This window comes from Tinamus guttatus, unplaced genomic scaffold, assembly GCF_059628265.1.
Source record: "Tinamus guttatus ecotype Peru unplaced genomic scaffold, ASM5962826v1 Tinamus_guttatus_pri_ptg000580l, whole genome shotgun sequence".
Taxonomy (NCBI): Eukaryota; Metazoa; Chordata; class Aves; order Tinamiformes; family Tinamidae; genus Tinamus; species Tinamus guttatus.
The window spans coordinates 1,254,998-1,279,267 of NW_028289114.1; the positions used below are offsets into that span (position 1 = coordinate 1,254,998).

General features: G+C 64.2%; 1 protein-coding gene across 1 annotated transcript in view; it reads right to left on the bottom strand.

The window, feature by feature from the left end:
* Window positions 1–22,411, bottom strand: part of SRGAP3 (SLIT-ROBO Rho GTPase activating protein 3) — a 59,575-nt gene extending 37,164 nt beyond the window's left edge. The window contains 1 exon segment of the mRNA XM_088534631.1: window positions 22,258–22,411. Coding sequence (XP_088390757.1) covers window positions 22,258–22,324 — 67 coding nt within the window. The 5' untranslated portion in view covers window positions 22,325–22,411.
* Between the last annotated feature and the right edge of the window lie 1,859 nt (window positions 22,412–24,270).

A 24,270-nucleotide genomic window follows, 5' to 3' on the forward strand; every position in this document is an offset into this window, starting at 1 on the left:
CGCCATGCGCTGAGGCACCCGCTGCGGGGAGGAGGCGGCGCCGGCCTCACTTGTTGTCCTGCCTTTTATCCCTGCAGACAGGGGACAAGCGGGTTCCTCCCCAGCCGGCTCAGAGCACATGAAAGCGTTCGGTGCCGAGGGATCCTCTCCAAACAGCCCCGCCGTCCCCGAGGCCCCGCAGGCTCCAGGAGGCGCAGGGTTTGCTGCGCCGGGGGAAGGAGCACGCTGGACTGCGAGTGAATCCACGGGCCGTGGGGCCGGGAGAGGCTGCCTGGCGCCTCCCCTCCGCCCCCTGCCCCGGTGTCCGCCCGTTCCGCGCCCCGCTCCGCGGCCGTCCCGCCGGCCTCCTGCAGCAGCCGCCGGGCCCGCGGCAGCTCTGCTGCTCGCTCAAGCAGGGGGTTTGCCCTTTGTTCCTTAATGCTCCGTTTTGCTGTGCTTGGGCACGATGCCAACGGCGGCGGCACTTGGAGCACAGGAGGGTTGTCCGCATCTTCTGCCACCAAACCTGCAAGGGTGACCCGCAGCACGGCAGCGCTTCCCTGCGGAACAGGAGGACTCCCCTCCGGAGGCAACCGGGCCTGCTCCGGCAGGGACGCGGCCAGCGGAGCAGCGCGCCCGGCTCCCGTTTCCCCGGTGCTCCCGTTTCCCCGGTGCTCCCGTTTCCCCGGTGCTCCCGTTCGCCCGGCATCCCAGCATGGAGCATGACCCGCTCTCCTCGGCCAGCAAAGGCAGTGAAACACAGGGGTTATTCTTGACTCCGGCCTAGTCTCAAGACAAACTTTCCCCGGATGAAGGCTGTCTGACAACAAACATAATGCTGTGTTGCAATTATGCTAAATTTAACAACAGAAACAGGATTTCAAACCACGCACACACTCCTGCCAGATGGAAAGGCCAAACCTGCCACCCGAGACAACCAATGGAGGATCCAGCACAAACGGAGCCCACAGACACATCCCATATCCCGGCTCCCGCCAGGATCCAACACGTCACTGCGGGGCGCTCTGCCGTCCCTCCCTCCCAGGGGCAGGGGAAACAAACCGGCTCCAGGAGAAAAATCTAACTGCTGCCTGCGGCTGTCTGCTCCAAACAGGGCTGGAAACTTGGCCGTGTTGCAGGAGGCTGGGGTGGGGGCGAGGGACTGAAAATGAACAAAAGGAAATGAATTTTAAAAGATCAGTCCCCAACAACCCTGAAGTCCAGAGCCCAAATACATTTTCTTAATAAGAAAAGCAAATGGAGGAACAGACAAGAACCACCCTGCTAATGGCAGAGGCGAAGCGGGTCCCCGGGCGAGCGCCCTGCAGACCCTCCCAGGGCGTCAGCCGCCCCCGGGACGCTGACGGCTGCGCGGCTCCCTGCAGAACCTGGCAACAGCTTCAGCCCTCCTAGCTAAGGGGGAAAAACAAAGCAGGATTTAGTCATTTCATATTCTTTCTTTAATAACCTGCACGTGTCTGGGCTGCTGAGCTACGAAACGAAGGCGGCACATAGGGAGCCCTGATGTGAACGGGACCAGGCCCGCACGCTTGGATCCAAACTTCCTACCAGGAGCGTTTGGAGCCGTTCTGAGACACGCGCTGGATGCTCCGGGCTCACCAGGGCCTCAAGGACGAAGCCTCTCCCCGTCCCTTGGTCCCCGCAGCGCGGCCGTCGTGGGGACGGCCAGGAGGGCTCCAGCTCCGGCGTGAGCACGTCCTCGTGCGGGCCCGGCAGGCCGGGGCTGCCGCTCTCCTCCCTCCGGAGCCCTTCGGACAGAGCTGTGTTCATTGCTCATTCCCTGACTCGACAGGCAGGTTTTCATTAACGTGTCCATTAATCACGTTCCGAAACACGTAAACTTCTCACGCGAGCGACTCGTCGTGCGCCCAAACCCACCGCTCGTCCAGCGGGGCCTGACCCACCCGGAGAAGCAGCTGGCTGGGAATACTGCTCTTCCAGCCGCAAATCCGAGTTGTTACGCTGAGATTACCAAAAACGACAATGTGTTCTGACACTGCGTTTCCATCCATAGAAATTAGGTCTCCGGTTTCCTGCGGCTACTCGAAAGCCGCAGCTCTGATTTGAGGAGGTTGTTGCAGGGCTGTTTCCCGCTCGGCTGGGGCCCGCGCTCGTCCCGCCAGGGACCCTCTCGCGTGGCCCCGCTCGCGCAGCGCCCAGGGCAGCGGCGACGCCACCACGGCCACCGCTTCCCCAGCCCGAGGCCTCCTCGGTGCTGCAGGTGGAAGGGGAGGCGGACGGGTCCTCATCTCGGAGGCCTCCTCGGCACATCCCAACTGCACCACATCCAGGCTCCTGCGAGCGGGGCTGAGAGCGGAGCCTCTGTGTCATGGATCCACTGCAGAGCAACTCTCAGGAGACCAAACCTCAGCAATGGAGCACTTGAAATCTTTATGAATTTCTCTCCACCATTAAAAAGTGTCTTCTTCAATTGTGGCATCCTTCTAAGTGTCCTCAGCCAAAGGTTTCGTGAAGAGTACGGAGAGGTTCACCACACGCCACCTTAAAATGGAGGTCAGGATCTCAACTACACAACCAGAGTAACTTCCCTCCCTTTTGGAGGCAGGCCCTCGCTTACCCCTCGCTGCCATTTCCACCAGAAGTTACTCAGGATCTTGCAGCAGAAAGCTCTGGCCCAGCAATGTGGGAGGCAGCCGCAAGGCGGGGAGCAGGCGCGGGGAGCGCGGCGCACGCGCTCTGCCCCTCGCGACGCGGCGCGCAGAGCACACGGACAACGCGCACAAGCAGGGGCCCAGGAGGAGCCGCGCGGGCGGCCAAGGAGGGCAGAGCGCGGCCGGACCCTGCTGCCCAAACGCTGCCCGTCCAGGGGCCGCAGGGCCGACAGCGCCTGCCTGCTCCGAGACGCGCGGGACGCGGAGCGCAGCGACGGTGACAGCGGTGAGGCAGCCGCAGCGCACACCCGGAGCAAGGAGAACACCCGGCACAAACAACAAACTTCACCACACCATAAATACCAGTCTTGGCGGAAGGGGATTTGGAAATAGAAATGAGAGTAAAACCACAAGACAACATCGGAAGTAACTGAATGCCCCGAGTCTCCTCAGCCGGGCACACACTGCCACTGGGAGCAGTGCAGTATAATAGCCTTAACCCCAACACAGCACCCTTAACCCAAGCACAGCACCCTTGATCCCAACACAGCACCCTTAACCCCAACATAGAACCCTTAACCCCAACACAGCACCCTTAACCCAAGCACAGAACCCTTGATCACAACACAGCACCCTTAACCCCAACATAGAACCCTTAACCCCAACACAGTACCCTTCACCCAAGCACAGCACCCTTGATCCCAACACAGAACCCTTGATCCCAACACAGAACCCTTGATCCCAACACAGAACCCTTGACCCCAACACAGCACCCTTGATCCCAGCACAGAACCCTTGACCCCAACACAGAACCCTTGACCCCAACACAGAACCCTTGACCCCAACACAGCACCCTTGATCCCAGCACAGAACCCTTGACCCCAACACAGAACCCTTGATCCCAGCACAGAACCCTTGACCCCAACACAGAACCCTTGACCCCAACACAGCACCCTTGATCCCAGCACAGAACCCTTGACCCCAACACAGAACCCTTGACCCCAACACAGAACCCTTGACCCCAACACAGCACCCTTGATCCCAGCACAGAACCCTTGACCCCAACACAGAACCCTTGATCCCAGCACAGAACCCTTGACCCCAACACAGAACCCTTGATCCCAGCACAGAACCCTTGACCCCAACACAGAACCCTTGACCCCAACACAGAACCCTTGACCCCAGCACAGAACCCTTGACCCGCACCGTTCCCTCGAGCCCACCGCCGCAGCCCGCTCCGCGCACGCTGCTCGCGCTCGCCCCAGGCCTCCTCTCGGGGAAAGGCGCCGTTTCAACATGTAACCTGCGAGCACCGAGGCACCCCGCGCTCTCCAGGGCCGGAGGAGGAGCACGGGGCGCCCCTCAGCACCGCGCGAGTGTTCCATGGAGATGGACACAAGGAAAACAGACGAACAGTCGAGTCCAGGCTGACATGCAAAAGCTCAGAAAACACAGGGAATCTCGGGAGGATTTGGGCTCTCTGGAGAGCGGAACCCTGGGCAGCTCCAGCAGCGCCGGGGCCAGCCCTGCTCCGAGTTCAGAGCGGATCCGCGTCCGCAGAGCCCAAACCGGCCGACAAACACAACCCGTTTCAGTGTTCGGCAGAGCCCTGAGCTCTCCGTGCTGCTCGCTGGTGGCCTCGGCTTCGGTTTGCTCACGGGCAGCCCCGAGGAAAGCTCGGCCTCGGCCTCGCGCTCGCTGCAGCGCCTGCTCCCTGCGGCCCGTGCCCACAAAAACACAACAAATTAACCTCGGCTTTTTGACAGGGAGGAAGAAGCTCAACCAGAGTCCCTTCAGTGGGGATTTACTCACGTCTCTCGGAGACATTTGGAAGATGTGGCTGGCCCTTAGTTGCAAACTGTGGTTTACCACAGGAGATGCTGCTGGCACCAGACAAGCTTGTGGGGGCTAAATTTAGGCAGCAGAAAGACATATTTTCCTGACTTCCCCTGCGTTTTGCAGGGGAAACGGCCAGAAACAGGGCAAGGCAGAAGCAGGGTAAGCGCAGGGTAAGCGCTCCTAGGAGAGCGGGAGGCGAGCGCAAGGGGAAGCGCATTGGAGCGGCCACCATCCCGAGCGAGCAGCACCCGGCCAGGGATGTTCCCACCCTCTCGCAGGTCTCTGGCGGCTCCCAGGCCCTGGAAGGCCGCGAGCTAAACCAGGGAGGGCTGCGGTGCTGGAGGGGCCGCGCGGTGCCCGCCGGGCCCGTCCCCGCCTGCCGCGCGGCCGCAGCGCAACCGGGTGCCCCTGCGCCGCGGCACCGAGGGACGGCACGAGGGGAGCGGCTGCCGGCGGCTCCCAGCACGGGCTGCAGGAGACGGAGCATGCGGGAGAGCAGCGGCACCGCGGCAAGCGCCGCGCTGAGTGCCCTGAGCAAGCGCAGCGCCGAGCACCCCGAGCAAGCGCAGCGATGGGCAGAGCGCCCCAAGCAGGCGCAGCACTGAGCAGAGCGCCCCACGCAAACGCAGCGCCGAGCGCCCCAAACAAGCACAGCACCGAGCGCCTCGAGCAAACACAGCACCAAGCAGAGCGCCCCAAACAAGCGCAGCACCGCGCGCCCAAAGCAAGCGCGATCACGTTTTATTTGCTATTGACTTCCCCGCTGGGCACTCCTGTCGGTGTAAAAAGCTGTCACCAGACCGAGAGCCAAAACCCTCGCTGCCTGCTTTTCCAAGGCAAGAAATTTCTTTTGAGTGCTTGCAGAATTGCAGGATCTGGTCCACAGGGCAGATGTAAAGCACTGTGTTCTCCTGTACGCAGTTTTACCACCCGGCACATTCCCCTGCGTGGCTGCACTGCGTCCCCAGGTCGGTGTCGTGGCAGATCCAGGCTTCCACCCCTGCATTCCAGCGCAGACATTTCCCCAGGCTCAAACTGGCGTTTGGAAAACTGAAGTGCCTCAAGCTCTGCTGTGCTGCAACCTGGGGCCTTCTCTTCCAGCTTCGCCAGAGCAGCAAAGCGAGCAGGCAAACTAAGGGCAGGAGGTTATTTTTCTGGGGGTAAGTTACAAGGGGTGCGTTCTGGGCACGCTGAGGCCCTCCCTCCTCAAAGGCTGGACTCCGAGAACGCCCGGGTGCTGCTCAGGGCGTCTCCCCCGCTCTCTCTTCCCAGACCGGCCTCGCACAGCGCTGAACACGCTCCCTTATCCCGCTGCCCTCCATTTCACAGCGGAGCCCCCGGAGAGCAGGCGGAGGCAGCGGTGCCGGAGCCGAGCGCGGCGGGAGCAGCCGGGAGCTCCGCGGCGGGAGCAGCTCGGCGCTCACAGCCAGGCGCCGCCAGCCCCGCTCGGGGCTCCTGCACCTCCTGCTTTTACTTCATTTCCTGGAAAGTCTCGTATTGGCCATTTGTTTGGGGGCATTCCAGCCCACACCAGCACCTTGCACACCGAGGATAGGAATTCCACCGGGATTAATGAACCCTACATTTTCCATAGCGAGATCCATTCCGGGGGAGCCGCTGCAGGCAGTGCAAGCTTCCAGGAACTCCTCTCCTGGTGTGCCCCTGTGTTTCATATGTGCTGACGTAGGAACAGCACCAGCACAAGCACAGCACAGATCAGCACAAGCGGAATGAAATGTGCACAAAAAAAAAAAAGGTGTGTGGAAACACCTAGTAAAGAGAGCGCAGGAGGTGGCCACAGGAACGCTGGAATGTTTCCGGCATCGGTTCAGACCGGGCCACAGGAGCCAAGGGAAGAGCTTCTCTGACCACCCGCTCAGGGCCGGGACAGGGGCGAGTTAAAGCGGCGCAGAGCGACCGGCGCCGGGGCAGGAGGGGAGAAGCGCCTGCACAGAGCGCCCAGCCCTCCGCCCGGCATGGCAGCCGCGTGCAATACTCGCGGGAACTGATGGAAGGAAAAACATAATCCAGAGACCCTCTGATTTCTAGAGGGCTGTTCCTTAGTTTGGTGCACAGAAAATGCCACACTCCCAAATCAAGGGCTTTCCTCGCGCAAGGAAAGCCCAGGCCCCATGGGGAAAGGAGAGGATGGAAAAGCTGCCTTTGTTCCGCTTCCACTGCCCTCCGCGTTCCCTGGTCGGGAATACAAAGCAGCAGGAGATCCCGGTGCTGGGTTACGCACATAGAGGCCGCAGCTTGGCGGCTGCGCTCGTTGGGACTCAGCACAACGAGGGGGAGGCGCACGGACACAGATGGCGCGGCCCCGAGACGGGCGGCCCGGGGCGCCCGCGCATCCAGCCCGGCTTTGTGTCCCGGGGCTGCGGGAGCCTTTCACGCTCTGAATGCTCCTGGGTGACGTCACGGAGCTTTGTGCTTTGGGCTATTAAAATGCAAAACAGAGTTTATTGAAACTTGGAGAAAGAGAGAGCCCTGTACAAGAATGTGAATCGCACCGAGTCACCAGAACGGAATAAAGAAGCACATCATTAAATGGTTCATTCAAGCACCTTGCGTTCCTTAATCTGGACGTGGAAAGACTTTACACACCATTAAAAAGAGCGGAGCTTTAGACTCAGGTTACTACCACATAAATACGAGCTATGGGACTTCTGTAGAAAAGACAAACAGGGTAAAATACCACGGCCTGAAGTCAGATCCTCCAGTAGCGCCTTCTGCCTTTGGAAATACGTGTGTCTATGAACACACAACAGCTCCGTCCGGGCTGGTGCTTTACATGCATTGACCACTGGGTGCATCTGACATTACACACACACACACACACACAGTAATTCTTCAAAGAGCCTCTCATCCTGCATCCTCAGGCACCCTCCGGACGGCAGCGGCGTAACCCCGCAGAGCCCTGGGAACGGGCAGGATCCGCACAAGGCCACGGAAGCGCCCGCGCTGCGCCAAGGCTCCGCTCGCCCCTGCCCGTGCTGTGTGTGCCCTGTGCCCGGGGAGCGCCCGTCCTGGCAGCGGGGAGGGCAGCGCCGCTGCCAGCTGCAGCACCCGGCGAAGCAGCAGACGCACACGCAGGAGCTCACAGAAGCTGCCGCCGCCAGCAGCAGCAGATCCCAATTCCCGAGAGCTGCTGATTTGTGTTCCTAAAATCGGAGCAAGGTGGGAGCTCCCGGGGGAGGGCGTCGGGCAGGGCCACGGGGCCGCGCAGCCCCCGCGTGCGCCCTCGGCTGCGCGGCAGGACCGCGCTGCTCCCGCTGCGGCTGGGCACGATGCTCCGGCGCTCCGGGCCCGGCGCGCTGCAGCGTGGCCTGCGCACAGGGCTGCTTCCCCGCGCAAAGCGCGGCCACGGCACGCGGGAGGGCCGCGGCGCGCCGGGCTGCAGCACCGGCGGCTGTTTCTGTGCCAGGGTGGCGCGTGGAGGCCGGGGCAGCGCTGTTTCCTCTCATAGGGAGCAGCGCGGCTTCTGCTGTACTTCAGTGCTCACTGACATTTTCTTTTCCCAACAGACTCTTTCACTTCTGCGTGCAGCAGCCATCACAGCTCCCATATGTGACAGAGAAAAACAAGAAAGTGAAAATAGCATGAAAAAAGAGGGGAAAGACAGATGGGGCTGCGCTTCCTTTCCTTACAAGGACGCGATTGCTCGGGGGTATCCGATGAGTTATTAAAAGGGACACCTCTACCCGAGCATCCCCCCTGGGAAGGGGGTGCTGAACTCCCCCTGAGCACCCGGATCCCTGGGCACGGCTGGTTTCTGCTGCCCAGCCCCGCGTACCTGCACCTCACAGCTGGGACGCGACGGCCCCGGCAGGGCCTGGCGCTCGGTACCGGCTGCCACGACCGCTCCCGGCCCGGCAGCGCGGGAGCCGGTGTCCGCACGGGGCCGCCCGCAGGCTCCGGGGCCGCCCCGCGTGCCGCACGGCGCGGAACGGCCCCTGCATTGCCAATTGCACCTCGATTCCGCTCTCCTAAAACCAGCTGCGAGCGCAGCCCGCACCGACGCTGCAGAAGGACCGATCAGCTGCCCCCGTCGAAACTCGGGCACCAACGAAACGCAGGGAAGACAAGAGCACGAGCAGCCCTGGCGCCCAGGGAGGGCACCCGCCTCGGCTCAGATAGAACCCCCGTGGGGATCACGGGGCCATGGAGTGCAGGGAGCCGCTCCGCACCGGGCCGGGATCCCGCACGGGACCGGGATCGCGCACAGGGGCCAGGATCCCGCCCAGGGCCAGGACGCGTCGCCTGCTCCGCGCGCCCGTGCGGGCCGGCAGCGGGAGCAGTCGGATGCCCGGCCGGCCCCGTGCAGCGCGGCTCCCCGTGCCGGGCCGGCCCCTGCGGCAGCCGTCACCCCGGCAGCGCGGGGCGCCCTGGGCTCAGTCATCCCCCTGCAGACACACACCTCGGGCACCAGGTTCCAGGGATCCAGGCAGTCTCCCAAGGCCAACCTCGTGGTTTTCCAGCGTCCTTCCAAGCCGCCGGCTGTGGTGGTGACGGCGTCAGCTCCCCCGTGACCCTCTGCTCCACGGCCTCTCCCGGCCGCTCCGCTCGGGCCACGCTCGCGTCCGAGCTCTGCCGATTCCTCCCTTTCCTCCTCCATCGCAGGCTCCAGACACTTCCCGTTTCCCTCTCTACCTTTCGGGAGACCCGTTCCCTCCTCGTGCTCCTCCTGGTGCCAACGCACACCCGAGCCCGGAGGACCCGCGCTCCGCTGCCGCGCTGCCGCCAGCCCTCCCTGCCCGCTCCCTGCTCCAGGACCAGCCTTTCTGCACGCAGCAACACGCACCTTGAGAGCACCTTGTGATTTCCAGGGCTTTTTTAGTGGCAACTTTTCAAAATATCCTGCAGACCGCCCAGCGCATCCCAGGATCTCCCGTGCACACCAGCTCCAGACTTGCATCCTCCCACTCTGCTGAGTCACTGCCACCCCTTGCCTGTTTAGAAACTGTTCAACTGCATTTGCTTTTGCAAATACCAAACCGGCAGTTCTAACACTCCATCCTTCCACAGCTGATACAGAAGAGCCACAAGCTCCCGCTCTCCCGCGCTGCCCCGGGGGTTCGGGCACCGCTGGGGCAGGGAGCAGCCGCGGGGCTGAGCCGGGGCTGTCGGCACGGACGCAAACCCTCCCCGCCGAGCTGAGCTGCTGCTGGGGCTTTAGCTCCTTGCCAGCCCTCTCCGCGCGGACCTGCCTGCTCTCCTGGGCGCTTAGCCAGTCACGCTAACACTGCCAGTGCCAGCGGGTCAGAGAGGATCAGGGAGGAATCATCACCGGAAACGCGGTGTGAAGACAGGTAGGACGGGACTTTCCGCACGTAGACCAGCCACCCCATCGACAAATACCAAAAATAACAGAAAATCATAGAAATAATAACAGAAACTAAACTAAAACATCTGCCCATCCACTCACAGCACTGACTCCAGTGGAGGCTCTCGCTCCGTTTAACAGCAGAGCACGTTTGGAGTCCCCAGGAGAATTAACCTCTCTGGCTGGGCGGCGTGGCAGGAGGGAGCAGCTTCTCCACATTTGCCAGCGCGAGTGAAAAATGACATTGGGAGTGTTTATCCAATGCTCCTGCATGTGCAAAACCCCACTGAGCGCTTGGCACAGATCTGGCGCAGCGTTTTCTTCTACAGTAATTTTTTTTATGAAGTACAAAGCTGTTAAACAAGTACCTCACGGTTGTCCAAACAAGCAGCAGAGTGACCGTCACGGTTCCGCCAGCTGGAGCTTAGCGAGAAAACCGCTGTTTGCCTTCTCCCGAGGATCGTCGTGGCGCAGCTCCTGCGCGCCCGGTTCCGTGGGGTCCGCGTCGCGCGGGCGGCGCCGCGGGCAGCACCGCGGGCAGCAGGTCCGAGCGGGACCGGCTCCGCCGGCCGTCCCTTCCTCGCTGCGGAGCCCCGTGCCGGGCTCGGGAGCGGGGCCGGCCGCGGCTCCGGCGGCTCCGAGGCGCCCGGGCCACCGTCCCGGGGCTCTGCGCGCCGGGCTCTCCGCAGCCACCTGCGCTGGCCGAATGTTCACGTTCCCCCTTAACCAAATCGTTTCAAAACCAAGTTCAAATTGGAAGCGCCTTTGGTAGATACCTGAATTTCTCATTGCCTTATGCCTAACGCACATCGTTTTAAACGTAAGATTTTATACACTGGCAACGAGATGCACTGACTGTTGCTCACGTAAGCGGATGTTTCTACAGCTCTATCCTGCGCTCAGGGCTCGCACTAAACGGCAGTCCATAACCACTCAATAACCATCGATTTCCTTTTAGCCGAGGCCACGGTGGCAGATGAGCAGCGGCTCTCCTGGGGCGCTGGGCAGCTGCAGGGAGCTGCCGCGCGCAGCGGGAGCGCGGGGACAGAGCTGGAGCGCGGGGACAGAGCCACAGCGTGGGGACAGAGCCGGAGCGCGGGGACAGAGCTGGAGCGCGGGGACAGAGAAGGGAGAGCGGGGACAGAGTTTGTCAGCGAAAAATCCAGGAACTGCAAGTGCTGCAGCGGGATACGCTGCCGTTGGAGCAAGAACCCTTCCTCGTGCCAGGTGCAGTCGGAGGTCCTTGCTCCAGGAGCAGCGGATATTGAGGGGTGTCACACAGGGGCTCCAGCATATTGAGGGGTGTCACACAGTCTGCGCAGCTGCTCCCAGGGACCCTGCACGGAGCTTGGATCCTCCCTGGAAACCAGGGGCTTGTCCTCGCTGGCCTGCAGAGCGGGGCTCGCAGCCGCAGCCTCGCACGGAGCCACGTCCCCGGGTTGGTTCTGCTCCAACGCGCGCGTGGCCCCCGGAGCTCACTGCTCCCCGCGCTCCCTGCGCCCCTTGGAACAGCCTTCCCTCTCCTAGGGATCACTCACCCAATACTTTTGTGCTTTCCGAGACCCTCTCATCTTTCATGAGTTTCAGATGCTCCCTGAAAATAAAAGCAATTAAACCTACCTGTTCAGGGGCTGGCAGGAGCCTTTCAACGGCAGAATGACCGTTACTACACTGTTATCTACTGGGTTTCGTGCCTTCTCCTATTGTCACCTCGCAAGAGACTTTTTCCCTTGCTGCACCTGAAGCGAAGAGTGTGAATTGGACCTGGACGGGGGACACGTGTGACTGATGGCCGTTAGCACCAGCAATCAAACTGCGTTCACGTAATTGGAGGGTGAAGGAAGGGGCCGGCTGCTGCCTGACATGGTTTGTTACACGGAAACGCATCCTATTCCTCTGGTGACATATCGTTATTCACTTTGATGTATTATCGCTCCCTGCTCCTCTTGATTGCTTTTCAAAGAAATCTAAATTAATGCGAATTGGTAAAGGGTAATTATCTCTAGGAATAATTACCGCATGCTAATAAATGCAAATGGGACACAGTGCTAGGTTTCACTGCCATGCTAGGCCCTGTGCGCGACGGCCGCCCCGGTGCAGCGGAGCCCCGAGGACAGCGGCGGCTCCGCGAGGGACGAGGACAGGGGCCGCGCGCAGGTGGGCGACGCGCGGGGCGGCCGGCGGGCACCACGAGGGCCTCCTGACAAACAGACACGTTCCAAACACGTGGCCCTGCCCAGGGGAAGAGGATACCACGGAGAGGAGGAAGAAAACCTGCATAAAAGGAGGGAGGAGGTGCTGCTAAGGGAAGCAGGAGGGAAGGAAGGAGCTGCCCGCGTCTCTGCACGCGGCCGGGCACAGCCAGAAACGTCCAGGGGCTCCGCTGGCAACGGCGGGATCCCACTCAGAGCAGCCGCCAGGTCTGTGCGCTAAACACAGAAAGAGACTGAGAAAACCCTCTGCAAGCTGCATCTGCTCCCGCCCCAAAGCCGCGGCCGGCGCTCTGATCCTGGCACCAGGACAGCAGAGGCATTAGCGAATTGCAGGAAGCCTTTTGGTTCAGCTGGAGTCCAGCCCGTCCTTATTTTATTACTGCACTTTTAAAACGTTCAACATGCAATGAACCAAAAGACTATCGCTCCCCTGCCTTTCTTTCATGTTTTTAAAAACAAACCAAACCCAACCCCATTCTCGATTTGTGCTTTCTATGCACATCCGCTTGCCTAGGCACGCTGTAGATGGAGGCTCGGCGAGGCAGGGCGGCCAGCAGCAGAGCAGAGCGAAATTCCCGTTTGCCGCTGGCCTGGGCCTGTGAACACGGGCTCGGCCGCCCGCTCCGGAGCGCGAGCGGGACAGGGCCAGGGGCAGGGGCAGCGGCAGCGCCGAGGAGAGCAGCCCCACCGGGAGCAGGGAACGCGCCGAGCGCGGCCGCGCGGCAGCGCCGCAGCTTCCCGTGACGGATTAGGGGAACATCTGCCAGGGACGGCTAAGCTGTCAGCAAGGCCGGAGCACGGAGGGCAGAGACGGTTCGCGGGGGAAATAACACACAGTTTATTAAGGCAACTGCTAAAACGCCAGTCTAGAGGGGGATTAAAAAGAAAGTAATAAAATAAAAGCATCTGGTCACGGGGCTACCTGGCCCGGCTGCCGGAGCCCTCCCGGGGCCGCGCTCTGAAGCGGCAGATCCTGGTGGGAAAGGCGCAGGGCCGCTGGGGAGGCCCCGGGAAGGAGGCCGCAGCGGCCTCCCTTTCACATGCTAATGCGGAGCTGCAGCGGGGCCTCCCCTTTGTCCTCCCGCGCTGGCCGCAGCCCTGGCCGCAGGGACAGAGGGGCCTGCGGGAGCCACCGGCCCCGGCAGCAGCGGGGAGGAAACCCCGGGAGGCTGCGAACGGCCCCGTCCGCGGGGACGGCATCAACAGCGGCGCGCGCCTCGCGGGAAAGCTCTGCAAAAAGGAGATCATGAATAAGAACATTGTCATTATTCCAGCGAAAGGTTAGATATTCACACTTCCTGGAAATAACGGAAATCGAAATGCTACGCAACTGCATCTGACTCGGTGCCCGCTCCAAATGCCTCAATTCCATGAAAACATCTCCCTGCACCTGCAGCAGCCTTCGAATCGAATCCTGCGATTCAATCAGAAACCAGGGTGGGGAATCACTTGGTCCTTCTTTGTTGTCCAAGGTGATACGCAATCGTAAAAGTAAATTTAACCACAGATTTTACTAGCAGTTATACGGGAAGCTTTTTAAGCGCAGGGTTTTTCCCCCCGCAGCCTCACTGCAGGTGCTAATGGACATTTCCTCACTACCCTCCCCTCCTCGCACGGCCCGGATGCCGTGCTGCCTCCAGCCCGGGTTCGCTGGCTGCGGCGCGGCGGCCGGATCACAGACGGGATTATCTTTCCTTGGAGGATCAGCACCAGGCAAGGAGCATTTCCCATGCAGACTCAAAACTAGTGAACCAACTCAATCTCCGATGCCAAAACCAATATACAGTTGGGGCTCATTTGGATATAATATTTTGACTGCGTTTCTGTCCTGCTTGGAGGCGGGCGGCGCTGAGAGGGGCACGCATGGGGCCAGGTCCACGTGGGGCCAGTGGCCACAGCGAAGCGGGGGCTCGGGCAGCGAGCCCCGCGGCAAGCCGGGTTGCGCTCCACGTGCTGCGTCTCCCCGGGGCACCGCGGTCGCCCTGGTCATCGCTCGGCTGCTGCCCACGCTCGCACCCGGACCCGCGGCCCCGAGGGCGAAGCCCACCGCATCCACAGCGCCCCAGACCGTGCTCGACTGCAGCTCAACACCCACACGGGAACTCGAGACTATTTCAGTCTGAAACAGTTTTAGCAACCGATTGTGACGGTTTTTAAGTCCCAGTGTCCTGACACTGCTCATCCATTTTTCCTCCTCCCTCCTTTCTTGAGTCTTTACAAACCCAATTCCCAGGAGCACACACAGAAATAGGAGCTTTGCTCCTCACACATTTGCCTCCTACTCTCGCCTATTTTCTGCATTAAACTTGCCAGGAGACTGCGGCTTCCACGCAGGAGTCGACCCCCTCCCAGCTACCTAAAACGCTCCTCAGAACTCAGTAATCAAAGCAAACCCCCCGCTCTCCTTTTGGTTCGACATCGACCTCGTTACTTGAAAACGAGTCAGGGCAGTCGGCAGCCTCCTCCCCACGCGGGGCACCCGGGCAGCCCGCGTTGCTCCGCACGGCGCCCGCGCAGGCGCCGCAGCGGCTCGGCGCAGGAACAACGGCCCAACGCTGTTCTGGCAGGGACACCAGGCCGTCCACCACCAGATGGATCTATTTGTAAATAAGGCAGATCAGTTTTGTCAGGTTATAATTGGTTTTAGAACAAGCAATTCCCACGGTGGCAAACAACAATTAAAAGGGAACAGAGCTTCCCCAACGAGCAGCTCTGGAGGAGGCCAAAGGCCGAAAGCAGAAGGGAGCAGTGGAAGTGCTGCCAGGGACACACAGGCGGTTTCGTTTTGAGATGGACCCGAAGACCCATCGAGCTGAAGGGGGAAAAACAGAACACCCAGGAGCAGCGCAGGAGCGACCCCAAGACACGGCAGCTCCGCCGCTGCCGGCGCCCGCTGCGCCCGGCAGGAGCTGAGGGAACGTCCTGCGCTGCGGGTGCTGCGGGCACAGCCAGGTGCGCTGCGCCACTGCACCGTGCTGCACCACTGCACCGCGCTGCACCACTGCACCGAGCTGCACCACTGCACCACTGCACCACTGCACCGAGCTGCACCACTGTGCTGTACCACTGTGCTGCGCCACTGCACCGAGCTGCACCACTGCACCGCGCTGCGCCACTGCACCACTGCACCGAGCTGCACCACTGCACCGCACTGCACCACTGCACCGCACTGCACCACCGCACTGCACCACTGCACAGTGCTGCACCACTGCACCGCTGCACCACTGCACCGCGCTGCACCACTGCACCGAGCTGCACCACGTCGCGCCACTGCGTCACTGCACCGCGCTGCGCCACGTCGCGCCACTGCGTCACTGCACCGCGCTGCGCCACTGCACCGCGCGGCGCCACTGCACTGCACCACTGCATCGTGCTGCGCCACTGCACCACGTCGCACCACTGCACCGCGCTGCACCACTAGCACCGAGCTGCGCCACCGCACCACGCTGCGCCACTGCATCGCACCACTGCATCGCACTGCACCACTGCACCGCACCACTGCACCGTGCTGCGCCACTGCACTGTGCTGCACCATTGCACCACTGCATGGTGCTGCACCACTGCACCATGCTGCACCGCACCGCACCACTGCACCGCGCCGCACCACTGCACTGCACCACTGCACCGCGCCGCTCCGCTGCACTGCGCCGCACCACACCGCGCTTGCATGCCGAGCGGCACGGAATAACGAGGCTACGCGGAGATCCGCGAGGCTCACGCGCAGACGCCCCTGGGAGCCGCGCTTTGCAGGAGCTCTGCACACGCTGAGGACGATGAGCCCCCAAAGGCCCTGAAGAGCTCCCCGCAGACGCGCTCCTCTCAACGGCACGCTGCGAGCGCGACGCTCTGCGGGCGCAGCGCCCAGACCGGCACCGCGAGCGGTGGCCAGCACCGCCCCAGGGCCACGGGACCCGGCAGGCGCCGGGCACTGCGGGGCCAGCACGCGCGTCGGGGCGGGCACGGGCGCCACGGCGCTCTCCAGTGCCCGGGGCACGTCCTGCCCGCCCGCTCCGCGCGCCTCCCGGCCCGTCCGGGAGCCCGGCAGCCTGGGAACGGCCAGGTTCAGAGCGCCGGGTTTGTCACAGCCCTGCTCGAGTGCCTGGACTGCGTCTCCGGACGCAACCGGGCGCACGGTCAAGCCTGGATAAACTGCAGACCAGGCCCTGTGTACGCAACGGAGCGGGGTAACGGCTAAGAGGTGCCCGGCGCTACCAAAGAAAAGGCTTCAGCGCTACCGCAGCTACCCCCGGTTCCGCGACCCGCAGCGCTACCCCCGCCTGCTCCTTCCCCCCAGCCCCTGCGTCGCAAGCGGCCTCTCAGCGAGACAGATGGTTGTTATTCCAACAGCGTATCCCAAACTGCCATCCCACAAGAGCGATGGCTACTTAAGTGCTCTTTTTGTTATGGTTTCGCTTTCAGGAGTTTATAATATGACATTTTCACTTACAGTCTGTTTGCTTATTGTTTCTTTGGGGATTTTAGCAAGAGTAGGTCAAGAACACAGAAGCACTGTGCAAAAAAAACAGCTCTGGGAGACAGGAATCACTCAGTGCCATCAAATAAGAAGTTCCAAAAGAAACAAAAAATGCTTTGTAAAAGGCTGCTGCCGACAGCCCCCGGGGAAATGCTGCACCATAACACTGCAAGTTCCAATTGCTTCGTGCCTGCTCTTTGCCCTTTGTGCAGTTTTTGCCAAACCTCCTCTGGTTTTCCTAAACCAGCCCCATAATAAAATTAGAGTGGGAATTTTGATTCCAGTTGCGTTCAGTACAAGAGCAGAAGCTCCATTCACTTTAATGGAAGGAAGAGGAGAGCGTGCGAGTCCCTGCAAAAGGCCGGCAGTGCTTGGCAGAGAATGACATAGAGAGCGGCCAGAGGAAAATCCAGGCTAACATCGCCCGGCCCCGAGTGCGGCCGACCCGCGGCGGCGCCTCCCCGAACACGCAGCGGGGCCGAGCGCGGCACCAGCCGCTTCCCCACGCGGCTGCAGCGCGGCACCCGCTCGAGCTCCTGCCCAGCGCCCGTCCCCGAGCGGCACGGCGGGGACGCTCCCGCCCGCGAGCGCAGGGAAAGGCACTGACCCCTTAAGCCTTGGGAGCCCTTACGTGGGCGATGGCAGAAACGCGCGTGTCCGACGCAGGGTCCCCGCTCAGGGCACTGCCCTGGGGCTGCAGGGGAAGCCGCAGCGCCTGCGGCCGGTTCTGTAACCTCCACGTGAGGCAGAAAGTCTCTCTGCCCTCCCTGGCAATCGCGCTGCATCCTGAAGCACGGTATGCGATTCTGCTGACCTCGGCGCATTTGTCTGCACGGGGACCCGCTCCAAGAGCGCTCAGCGCTTCTGAGAGCCACGTCCGCCTCCGCGGGCAGCAGCCGCTGGCAACGCGACCGGGAGAACGCGGCGGGGCCCGCGAGCCGCGCGGGGGGCAGCGTCACCCTGCGAGCAGCGCAGCTCCCCCGCGGGCAGCGGCACCGGCTGCTCGCCCAGCGCCGTCAGGGACGGCGGCGCCAGCGGCACCAGGGACAGTGGCACCTCCGAGGAGCAAAGCAAGGGCCCTTCGCCGGGTCTGCTGCGGCCCCACGGCCCCACTGCTCACCCGAGGAGACGTCGCAGCACAAAAAGCAGCATCGAGGCCTCAGTGCAACCGCCGTCCAACCACGACGGAGGCTGCGCAGCGCTCCGTGCGCGCCAGGCTGTGCGGCACTAGATCTCAATGGCACAAAGCTCCACGTGCCAAGGGCAGCGGGGAGATCCCGCTGGCTGAAGGGAATTGCCGCAAACCTCGGAGGTTCGGTGTGTTTCGTGACACGGGAAGGAGCGGACCTGCCCGGCCCTGCAGAGCCCGGACCCCCGGCGAGCGCCGGCCCCAGGGCTGCCCGCGGCAGGGCCGCTGCTGCCGCTGCTCCCGCGCAGCCCCACGCGCTGGCCACGGCCTCACAGCCCTCCTCGCTGCTCTGCCACATCCCAAGGAAACACACAGAGGTGGGGCCAACGACACAGCACTTACTAGTCAGAAACACTCTTTCTTTTACACCAGAAGATGCGCAGGCAGCTCACCATGAGCCTTCGGGGATTACACCGAAGCTCGGGATTAAATAACCCCGCAGGCTGCAAGAAAGGGGAAGTTTCTTTATGCCCATGGGCAAGGACCAGGCCAGGAGGGACACGAGGCCGAGCAGGGCCGCGGTGCGCGGTCCTGAGCAGGACACGCGTCGCCCACCGCAGCTCACGGGCCGCGCCGGGGACTGGGGCGCGTGGCGCTGCGGGAGGCTGGATCCTGCTCACGGAGGCCGGGGAGCCCGACGCGAGCAGCGCGCGGGGAGCCCGAGGCGGGCAGCGCGCGGGGAGCCCGACACGAGCAGCGCGCGGGGAGCCCACGTGGGCAGCGCGCGGGGAGGCCGACGCGGCAGCCCAACGCCAGCAGCGTGGCCGGCCCTGCTCTCACAGCGCGAACCGCGACCAGCTGCAGCCCACGGATAAGCCGGGCCGGAGGCCTCGGCAAGGCGGCTGGACTGAGGAGCAGGGCCCAGGGCCCCGGGGCGCGAGAGCCGCTAACCCGAGCGCAGCCGCCCCGCGAAGGTCAGAACGGCCCTTCCCTGCCCCACGCCGAGGCTTGCAGCGCAGCAGAGCTGCACACGCGGCCGCCGACCGTCCCACCGACCAGCCCCGCAGCACGAACGACCCCATGGTCGACGTTTCGGTTCCCCCGTCCCCGCACGGCGAGGACACGACCCTTAACCGGTTATTCTGTGACTCTGTGACCTGCAGGGCCCCGGCGCGGATGAAGTGCCGCGACGCAGCCGCAAGCGCCGGCAGAGGAAGCGGGGCCGAGCGCGCAGGCCCCACGGGAACAGGCGCTGCACAGGGTTCACCGTCACTCAGCCACCCTCTTTTGGCCATTTCTCCCTCGCTAAAACGGAAGTAACTCATGTTTCGCACCACGAGCGACACCTCCGCGCTGTGGTATCGGTGACCTTCACACAGCCAGCACCGAGACGTGCGCGGCGAGGAAGAGACGCCGGAACGGGGCCGGCTGCCTCCGTCCCCAGAGCGCCGGCCGTTCTGCCGGGGGGCGGCACGCGGCCCCGCTCGCCGCGCGGTTCTTGGAGCCCGGCCGTGCACTCAGACAGACTGCGGCCTTCGGCACCCACCCAGCGCTGCCGCTCCCGGCCGGCCCGCAGCACCTCCAGGAGCCTGAAGCCATGCGCAGGTTTGTGCCCAGGCCCAGGGCTCCAGGAGAAGGCGGCGAAGGAGGCGGGTGCAGAGGCAGATCCCGGGAGGCCCCATTCCCTCAGGATCCCCATCCCAGCAGCGAGGCACGCGGTGAGGACCCACCGGCAGCGGCGGGCACGCGGTGCCGCTGCAGGAAGCGTCTCCGTGGGCTCGGTCCGTCCCCATCAGGGAGCACCGGTTCATGTCCCCATGCCCTCCCCGTGCGGCCCTCCTTGGCGCGTGCCGCGGCCCCGCGTGCGGCTGTCCCTGCGCAGCGCGACCGCCCGCAGGGCCGGGCTCCGAGGCCTCAGCGAGCAAACGCACACGGAGAAGGAGCAGCCGGAGAGGAGAGCAAACCCTGCAGGGAGCGCGGCAGGACAACCGCCACGGAGTCAACCTGATCCCCACGGAAATCGGGAAGCGGCTCTGCAGCCTGCAGGGCCGCAGCCTTCCCGGCGGCTCCTCGGCACCGCGGCACCGGGGCCTCTCACCCGCCGCGCGCGGGACCGAGCCCAGCGCGGCTGCAGCGGCCCCCGCAGCTCCAGCAGAGCCGGCAGCCACGCAGCGGGACGGCCAATTTTCTCTGAGATTTATAACGCTCACAAATGGCTGCATCTGCATAATTGGAACTGGCTGGTTTTGCTGCGTTGAAAACAACAAATCATGCGCGGGGCAGTAATGAGGAAGAGAAGATTTATCTGCCAACCTGGCCAAACCCCAATTAAGACTGGGTGCCTGCAGAGCACGGCTCTAACCTGGGCGTGCAGGGACCCCGCGCGCTGCCGGTAGCCGCAGGGCAGCAGCCGCCCGGGCGCGACTTTGCCCTTCGCGGCGTCGCTGCTGCCCGGCACCGCGCCGGGTACCGCGGTCCTGGCGCCCGGGGCTGCGGCCGGGGGCTGCGCGGGAGCAGCGGGAGGGCAGCGAGGCGCCGCGGGCGGCGAGGAGGGCCAGCAGCCACCGCGGGCGGCAACGAGGAGGCGCTTCTGCCCCTGCACACGAGGCGGCAGCGGCGCGGAGGCCAGGAGGCCCGGGCCGAGGAGCCTCCCCGCGACGGGGTCACCCTGCTCGACGCCGCCTGCACCAGCAGCGCTGCCCCGGCCAAGGGCGCGCGGGCGCTCGCTGCAGGGCCCCTCCGGCACGGCCGCTCCTGCGCCTCCCTGCCCCGCTCCAGCCCATCGTCGCCACAGCCTCCCTTGCGCACGCGTGTTCCGAGCCCTTCTGCAGCTTCCCGCGCACGGCAGCCCGGGCAGGATCCCGCAGGAAACCCCCAGGAACTCGCAACACAAGCGAGCAGCTCGGGGTGACGCTCGGAGGCCCCGGCTCCATTTCGCTTTCCTCCTCCTGCCGCTCCTCTTCAGCTAGCGCGGGCTTCCTTTGCACAGGAAATATTCTCACGTTACTTCTCCTAGCGCTCATATTGGAGCAATACCATATCCAACCCACCAAGGTACTTTCAGGATTTTCACACTGACTCCTTTATCCTTTCCCAGCTAATTGCTGCTTTTGTTTTTTTTTTTTTAAAAAAAAAAAACAGTGAAACAGAGACTTCTTTGGAAGATGCCTCCATTCAAGGGGATCTATCCAAAATCACACGCTTTGTTGTGGAAATAAGTGGGTTTTGTTTCCGATGCTGGTCACAATGCAGCGACGCTCCCTCGAGCCCGTGGACGCTGCTCCACACCCACGTTACTCCTTTGCATTTTCCTTTGCATTTTCCTTTGCATTTTCGTCTTTCACCATCTCCATCCGCTCCTCTCCATTAGGCTCCTTTGCTTGGCTCCCCCGTCCTCTCTCTCTGTTTCTTTCCCATTTTAGCCACTCTCAGAGATCAGGGGATCCAAACTCCTCCCTGGCGCGGCACAGGTTCAGATCAGAGCAGAAGCAGAGCGCAGCTCCCAAGGAGGGCACGGCTCGAGGCAGGGGCTGCGCGAGGCGCCCGGCTCGAGACGGGAGAAACCAGGTGCTGCACAAGGAGAGCACGAGCGGAGCGGGGCCCTGCATGGCCGCTGCCGCCTCGTGGGGCCATGCGTTGTCCCCGTGCGTCGTCCCCGCGCGTCGTCCCCATGTGCCGCTCATGCCAAGGCCACCACGCGGGGCCTGTGCGCGAGTGACCACCGAGGCAGGAGCACAGCTCGTCCCGCATCCCACGGCCCCTCCTGGGCTACAGGAACCGGCCAAAGGCACCGCCGAGCACCCCTGCCCAGCTCCCCCGCTGCCCCGGAGCCGCATCCCGACGGGAGCGACGCCCTGACGGGACATCCCGATGGGAGCTCATCCCTGCGAGGAGCCCCCTGCAGCGCACGGTGCCACCGCCCCTGCTGGGCACGGAGCCGCCTGCGCCCCGCGCGCTGCTGGGGCTGGCACCTCCAAACAGGCACAAACAGCAACGACAGACACGGGAGACGCCTGCAGCAAAACCTTCCCCCGCAGCGCAGCGCTACCGCTCGGGCAGCCTCTCCGCTGCCCACCCACCCGCTGGGTGCAATAGCATCCATCTGCCCCCATTACACCCGGGAAGGGGGTCACGGGCACCGAGCGCCGCGCGCTGCGACTGCTGCACCGTTTCTCTAAGGGAGAGCGGAGCGGGGACGCCCGCAGCGGCACCGGAGCGGCGACACCCGCCCCAGGGCGCCCCGGGCCGCCCCGTCCTTCCCGCGGAGCCTCCGCGCGCGGAGCCGACACGGCGGCAGCGGCTCCTCCCGCGCTCGGCCGGGGCAGCCGCCGGGTTTGTTCGCAGGGCAGCGCGGCGGGCGCGGAGGGGCGAGCGGGCGGCGGCGCCGCGGCAGGGCCGGGAGCGGCGGGCAGGGCCGGGGGGCTGGGGGCGCGGGAGCCGCTAAACGGGGCGGCTCTAACGGCGCCTGCCGGGGCCGCCCAGCCCCTGCGCGCACCGGCGGCTCCGCCCGCGGCGCGGCCCGCGCCGGGCCCGGCCCCGCGCAGCCCCGCGGGGCGCTCGGGGGGCTCCGCGGCGCGGGGCTCGGCCGCCCGGCCGGCGGGGCGCACAAAGGGGCGGCTCGGTCTGGCGCGGCTCGGCTCGGCTGGGCGCGGCGCTGCACTCACCCTTCACCTGCGTCTCGTACTCGGCGATGATCTCCTTGTCCTTCTTGAAGCGCGCCTGCGAGGACATCTTCGGCGGCGCCGCGCGTGGGCCAGGCCCGCCGGCCGCGCCCTGGCCCCTGCGCCGCCTCCGCGGCGGGCGGCGCGGACGAGGCGAGCGGGGCGGCCGGCAGCGGCGCCGGGCGGGGCGGAGCGGAGCGGAACGGAACGGCACGGAACGGAACGGAGCGGAGCGGAGCGGAGCGCGCGGCCGCCGCGCCCGCCTCAGCCGACAGGCGGGGCGGGGCCAGGGGCGGGGCGGGGCTGGCGGGGCGGGGCCACGGCTCGCATCGCCCCGCCCCTCCCGCTGCCGCCCCTGCCTGACTGGCTGCGGGGCTGCCGCGCCACCAGGGGCGTGGCCTTCAGGTTATGGGCGGGGCTTGTGTGAGTGGGCGGGGCTTGCAGGGGCGGGGCCCCTCCCCGGTGGCGCCGTTGCGGGGGATGGCGGCGCCGCCATCGCGGGGCTCCCCCGGCCGCTCCCGGCCGCTCCGCTCCGCTCCGCTGCCCGCGTGCCGAACGGTTCTGCTCCGCGGAAACGCCGATTGCAAACGGCGGGGCACGGCGCCGCCAGCCGCGCGGGCCGCCCTTCCCGGGCAGCGCTGCCGCCCCCGGTGCGCCCCACTCGAGGCCCGCTCCTCGTGCCGGGCTCTGCTGTCCCGGCTCACGGGCAGCGGCGCAGGGGCAGCTGGCACCGCTCGTGGCTGCGGTCCGGGCGCGGGTTCGGGCAGGCCTGAGCGGCTCCGTGGGCTCAGGCGCGGCGGCATCGCGGTGGCAGCGCCCGCTGCCCGTGCTGGCAAGGGCAAGACTGGGGACAGCAGAGACGGCCTGGAGGAAGGGCTGATGTGCGGGAGACGGGACAAGCTGCTGCTACGGGCGGATGGGGCAGCAGCAGGGTCTGTCCGTGCCCCCCGGCTGTCCGGTCCATCGTCTGGCCCAGCAGCGCGAGCAGCAGCCTCCCCGCGCTGCGACGTGACCGCTCGCTGCTATCCTGACGCTGTGCCGCCTCCAGGCGTTCTCACAGCGAGGGTGCCCGTCTGGACTCGGTGCACCTGGAGCAGCGGGCAGCAGCAGCGGCGACGGGCTGGGCTCGCGGCTCTGGAGGACACGGAGCGCGGGCAGCGCGGGGAGCGCTGCAGGAGCCGCCCGGCTGCGGTCGGCTCAGGTCCCGCACGGGGCTGCGGGCGGCCACGGTACAGTCAGCACTGGAGCCAAGGGAGCCTGGGGGGGTCGACCAATTCCCCCGCAGGGATCTGCTGGCGCCCTTGGGAAGTGAAAGATCACGGCGCAGCGCAGGCTCCTTTGGGCGTCCTCTGGGCGCGTGTGCAGCGTAACTGAGAGAGGAGCCGTGTCCCAGGGCCGGGCACTTTTCCTTTCAGCACTCAAGGGCATTAGGAGGGAAAGTACCAAATCCTCTGATAACAGCCTGTGCCACCAGACAGGCCTGGATTTTCTTGCTGGATCAGCTCAAACACCCACAGGTCCCTCTGAGGACAGAGTTCAGTGCCTGAAGGTGTAAAATGTCTGTGATCAAAACAGTCTATGCTGCAATGGCGAGAGAGGGAAAAAGGAAACAAGAAATTAACGGTATAATGATATCAAGATCTTCTGCTACTCAGATATCACTGAAAATAAAGAAGCAGCAATGCCTGAAGGGGAATAATCCCATGACAAATGAATGATCTTTGCTAACTGTCGGAGCCTGAGAGCGCGGGCGGAATTTCTCCGCGAAGCGGCGGTTGCCGGGGTTGTGCCCCGCGTGCCGCGCTCGGCGCACAGGGCTGCAGCGCGGCGGGCGCTGGCACCTGGCACAGCAGCGCTCCGAGCCGGAGCCGCCGCGGAGAAGCCGGCAGTAGCCATGGCAACGTGGTCACTCCGGAGGGCTAATGCAGATTATTTCCAGGGCAGCGGCGCTGTGTGTGCTCGGCAGGCAGTGGTAATGTTTGCTCGGAGCAATTCCTCCATCCAGGAAAATCCTTG